The following is a 5,587-nucleotide window of genomic DNA, read 5'->3' on the forward strand; positions in this document are numbered from 1 at the left end:
TCACGATAAGATATGTTTATTTCATATAATAGACTTTAAACACATCCGGACTGCATGAAAGCAAACACACACAAAAATAAGGCGACAAAAATTCCACCTCTCCCTCTTATACACACTTACAAATCCATATCATTAAAGCTTACAGTATTGGGAGACCTTTGGATAAAGCAAAGTGAGGGGATTCCATGAGGTGAAAACTGCATTGCATATAGGGTTCCCTGGGGGGCAAAGGCACAGAACTGAACCAGGTTTAGCCTCACAGACGCCAGCCTCAATATAAGCTAGGCTTCCATTTGGAGTAATTTGAACTTTGTGGGTTGGCTCTGAGAGGCTAAACACTGAACTTAGCATTACTTCATGATAAAGGGCCAGCCGTTTTTATCCTTGCATAGAGCATACAGTCTATCTATGCAGTACATCTAATTTTTTTATAAACCTGAGGAAGAAAATGGCATCAAGGCACAAGGTCACAAGCATGTTCACAGACATACATTACATACCACACCACAACACATATCAAGGCTTGAGAGGTACATATATGTATTTATATATGTGTGTGTGTGTGTGTGTGTGTGTGTGTGTGTAATAATAACTAAACAGAAAGTGTGCATAGCAGAAAGGCTAAATAGTAGAAGTACGTCTCTACAGGAAGGCAGTGCAGCTAAATAAAAAGCTACAAGACAAATTCACTTTGATTGTCAACGAAAGTCAGGTCCACAGTGTAGATACATCACCAACAGCGGGCAGCAGTGCTTAAGTACTATTCTACAAAAACAGTGATCCCTTGTTTTTTTTTAACATTTCATAATACAAACATAATTAATTAATCGTAAAATAATAATTATAACAACAATATGGAATGTTTTCCCTCATTAACCTCGCGATTACCAGGAGCAGAGGAAGCAGCAGGGACAGGGTGGACAGACATTTAGGCACTTGGAGAAGAAACATACAGCAGAGGTAAACATTAGTGCATAGCCATTTTAAAGGCAGAGGAATGATACAGCATGTGATCGTAATAAAATAAGAAACGCGAGTGGGAAAGAGCGAAAAGTATAAGGCGGCAGGGCACAGTGTCCTGATCAGACCGTTTGCTGGAGGTGGAGTGCAAGCAGAGGGCTGTTGTCTGCAGAAGGTGCAGAGAGGCAGTAGATTCCAGTGCATGACTGTCTTTGGTGTCAAGCGTAGTTAATGGCTACACATAGATAAAGATATAGAGGCTGAGATAAAGGACACAATCTGCTATTCTTCTTAGAAAGTGAACTGCTGAATTGCAGTACGATTTTGGTTCCTGCCAACTCACATGTCAGAGAGGAAGTGCTGATCTAGAATTACTTTTGTAACCAAACCATAATATAATCTAAAACACAAAAAAATTATCCCAGATCAATACTCCTACCGTTAAGAAATCTAGGCCCTGGGGTGCAGACATTGCCACGGCAGAGTGTACTGCTTTGTAACTGGTCCTGAGTCAGTGGAGTGTACGTGAGTGTGTGTTTCTGTGTTTTTGGAGTGGTGTGGTTTTGGTTTTTCTATTGGTCGGAGCTAGTTAGGGGCACCAGCTGTGGAGTCTCCACCTGTGAACTTTTCTGTTGTGGGTGTGACGTTTCAAGGTCCACAGCCACCCCAGCAGCAGCCGCGGCCTGTCTCTCACACAGACTCCCCAGCAGCTGAGCCGTTTTGAAGACCGAGGCGTGGCCAGAGGGCTGCAGGGAGCGGATCTTGGGCAGGTTCTGGAGGGTCCGCAGCATCTCTGCAGACACGATGGGCAGATGCTGCTCCTGGATCAGGCTGCTGTTGGTGGGCCTGAGGACCGTGTCGCGCTGGGCCAGGGGCCGGGCACCTGGCCTGGTCCTCTGGGTAGCAGGGCCTCGCACAGAGCTGGATGACAACATCTTCTTCAGTGGGGGGCGTGACTCTTCCTCGTCCACCGATTGGTCGCTGGAAGGTATCATGCTGTCGTCAGAATCCTCGCTCACGCCCACCTCGTCGTTGCCACTATTGTAATTGTGCTCGTCGTCTTCTTCCTCTTTGATGCCGTCTCCATCGGTGATGTAAATCATGTCTTTGGGCAGAGAGGTGAACTGGTAGACCAGACGCTGACCTTCCACCTTGTTCAGTATGCCTCTCTGGTAGTAGTACCTACAGGAACACAAAGGGTTTACACTAACAAAACCAACCATGCATCTTCACAAACACTTTCCTCAAAGTAAAGATATGACCACTTTATAATGAAATGTTTAAGTGGCCTTAGCCCTCTTATGGTTTTTTACCTGAGTGCTCTGCCCATTGTCTCATAATTCATATCTGGCTTGTTCTTGTGTTTGCCCCAGAGTCTGGCCACTGCTTTTGAGTTGACCAACTTGAAGATTCCAGCCTGAGCATTGGTCCATTTAATGTAGCGGGGGCAGACCTGTCGGTCCTGCAACAACTCCATTAGGAACTGCCACAGGTACAGTGTGTTTCCTCCTGAAGCACAAATAAAGGACAATTAATGGAAAAGACAAAGAAACAACACGGAAAAACCTGAAAACCATAACACTGCTGTCTTCATCCATCTGGCTGAGTAATGGCTTCCTGTCATTAAGACATATGGGCTGGTTTGCAACAGACACTCACCCCCGCTTCTCAGAGGGAATGTTTAGGTATTCATACTTTGCATAACATATGAAGTCGGACATGATACAAGCCTAGAAATACAGGACGATAATATCCATAAATTATCCACAAACGTATAAAGAGGAGTGCCGTTACTTCAATTATTATTGTAAGCTTTTCTACCTTTTTTTTACCTACACCTTCAAGGAAAAATACATTTATGAATAAATCAAATTCAATATTATTAAAAAACAATGTCGACCAGTGTTATTTACCTGATTTTTTAAAATGTTTTTAATAATGATTGTCTGATTGATTAGAGCTTCTGTTCAGAAGGCGTGCCTTTCATTTCTCTGTGCAGCCTTAATGTTACTCTTACAGTATTTCATTCAGACTTGCACGGTGTAATAAAGTGTTATGGAAATGTTACTACACTGTGTGCAACATTTTTAGGCAAGTTGTATTTTTGAGGATTAATTTTATTATTGAACAACTACAGTGCTCTCGGTCAATCCATAATGTTAAAGAACCTAAAGCTGAATGTTTACGAAAGTAAAAGTGAGGTTTTGTCTTTCATACGAGAATATATATATGTTGTGCTATTATTAGGCAACTATCAGTATGCAGAATTATTCTGCAACTAAATAAAAAAACTAAAATTTTCCATCTCACTTGTTTATTTTCATCTGTTAAAGTGAGAATAATAAAACAACTCAATTTACAAATAAAAATTTCCGACATGTAAAAAAAATAAAAATCAGTGACCAATATAGCCACCCTTCTTTTCAATAGCTGTCACAAGCCTTCTATTCATGGAGTCTGTCAGTTTCTTGATCTGTTGACGATCAACTTTTTGTGCAGCAGCAACCACAGCCTCCCAGACACTGTTCCGAGAGGTGTACTTATTTCCTTCGCTGTAAATATCCCGTTTAAGCAGGGCCCACAGGTTCTCAATAGGGTTTAAGTCAGGTGAGGAAGGGGGTCATGTCATTATTTTTTTCATCCTTAAGGCCTTTACTGGCTAGCCATGCAATTGAGTACTTCGATGCATGTGATGGAGCATTGTCCTGCATAAAAATCATGGTCTTCTTGAAAGATGCAGACTTTTTCCTGTACCACTGCTTGAAGAAAGTATCTTCTAGAAACTGGCAGTAGGTTTGGGAGTTGATTTTGAGGCCATCTTCAACCCGAAAAGGTCCAACTAGCTCATCTTTAAAGGCAACTATTAGTATCTTTAAAGATGAGCTAGTTGGACCTGAAACGAGGTGACTGAAAAAGGGGTTAAACTAATTTAGTAACATGCATACCTTTGTTGTATTTGTCCTTCTTCACTATGATATCTGGTGTGGGAGACTCTGCCCTTCTATGTCGTGGTTTTCTCCCTGAGCAGAAGAAGAATACAAGCAGTTAATATAATCACACAAGCCTTAATTTAGTTTCAGATAAGCTGATAACACAGGAAGTGACCGACCTCTCTTCTTGGACTGCAGCTGTGTCGCAGGTTTCCTCGTGTGCAACGAGTGCCACTGTGGCTGGTCCACAGCTCCCACAATGCCCTCTGCTGACACGGTCACCTGGGTAACAGGAGTAGTGATGACATCACCTAGCGATGGCAAGAAGGTCTGGGCTGCAGGTGGGGGGGGGGAGATAAACAGATTGAATGAAAGAGAACAGCGCTGTGGCTACCATGTCTAATAATAACATCACACAGTCAGACATGTCCTACATCAAAAAGCATAGGGGGCTTCTCTGCTCTGTTTGTTGTTCATGTGAGTGGTGGTGTCAGACTAAAGGTGTGTGCTTGTGCTTGTGTGTGTGTGTGTGTGTGTGTGTGTGTGTAGTATGCATGCTTACAGTAATGCTGTTCCAGGGAGAGGGTGTCAGGGCAGTCGAGGTTGAGAAGCGAGTCAGCAGCAACAAGTGTCTCCATGGTCTCTTCTTCTCCGCTATCGCATGGCTCCACTGCAGAGCACAGAGGAGGGAGGACACAGATAAACACACATTCTTAGCCGGTGGAAGGAAAGGTGGAAGCACATAATAAAGCTTGGCTTCCAAGAACAGCGGGCTGAGCAAGTACATTCTCTCACTGCTTGTGATACAGGGCCACCACCACAGATGGTTTGAGTTTTATTTCACAACCTAAATGTATACAGTAGATAGAAAGATAGGCCTACTTATTAAAAATTCAACTGATGTTGGGTATTTATTTTCACATTTGCTGTCACAAAGGACCTGTTACCGAAATAGCAGACATTAAAGAGACATGTGGGTGTTCCCAGACTTTTTTTTTTATCTTAACTGATGTGCCCCCATGACAGCTGGCCTATACTCCTTATTGTGGCAATAACTCCACAATATTTCCAAGTACCCTGAAGGAGTACCTTGGAAGGGAGATCATACATGTCAGAGCAGGTAAGAGATACAGATGGCCCTACTTTTTTTTTACTTCACCCACTAAACCATATGCTACAGTGCGTAGTTAGATGAGGAACAATAACACCTGACTGTGCTGTTACCTGCAAACGGACAATACGGGCTGCTATGGGTGTGCAATTTATAAGTATCAATCCGCATACTTTTTGCCACGTATGTCCTATGGTTTGTCCCCGCGGAGAAGTATTAACGGAAAGCAGTATATTGTTTTAAACGCATTCATTTATGTCACGTGAGCAGTTCGTGATGGTGTAGCACAGTGAGCTACAAAACATCTGCTAGCTAACATCTGTTTGTCGGAGGCTCAAACACATTCTGTCGCCGAGAAAACCAGCAAAAGACCTGTCAAAAGAAGTCGCCACGTTCAAAGAAACACAGCAGGTAAGTTATCCCCAAAGGCTTTCATTTTGAAGTTAATAGTCGGTAACTGCCCGCGAGAGTTTTACTTTGCTGCAGGTACCGTTAGCCTCGCCATGCCAAGCCTCAATTTACCGCTCCAAACAGAATACATGACAGAAAAACAATACCATTATAGTGATACAACTTACTTTTAATT

At 42.8% G+C, this 5,587-nt stretch overlaps 1 protein-coding gene across 4 annotated transcripts in view; it reads right to left on the minus strand.

Moving 5' to 3' along the window:
- LOC307256033 (ETS-related transcription factor Elf-1-like) overlaps nucleotides 1-5,587 on the minus strand; it is a 9,853-nt gene continuing 4,266 nt past the window's right edge. For 3 of the 4 annotated variants that reach the window (XM_080034897.1, XM_080034896.1, XM_080034898.1), the window contains exons 4-8: nucleotides 4,453-4,560; nucleotides 4,070-4,225; nucleotides 3,906-3,980; nucleotides 2,274-2,469; nucleotides 1-2,142 (exon numbers count right to left, since the gene is read on the minus strand). In XM_080034897.1, coding sequence (XP_079891023.1) covers nucleotides 1,533-2,142; nucleotides 2,274-2,469; nucleotides 3,906-3,980; nucleotides 4,070-4,225; nucleotides 4,453-4,560 — 1,145 coding nt within the window. In that variant the 3' untranslated portion in view covers nucleotides 1-1,532. Of the gene's footprint in view, nucleotides 2,143-2,273; nucleotides 2,470-3,905; nucleotides 3,981-4,069; nucleotides 4,226-4,452; nucleotides 4,561-5,579 lie in introns of all 4 variants that reach the window. The other variant, XM_080034899.1, reaches the window with a different exon arrangement.

The sequence above is a fragment of the Ammodytes marinus genome (genome assembly GCF_949987685.1).
Source record: "Ammodytes marinus genome assembly, chromosome: 9".
Lineage (NCBI taxonomy): Eukaryota > Metazoa > Chordata > Actinopteri > Uranoscopiformes > Ammodytidae > Ammodytes > Ammodytes marinus.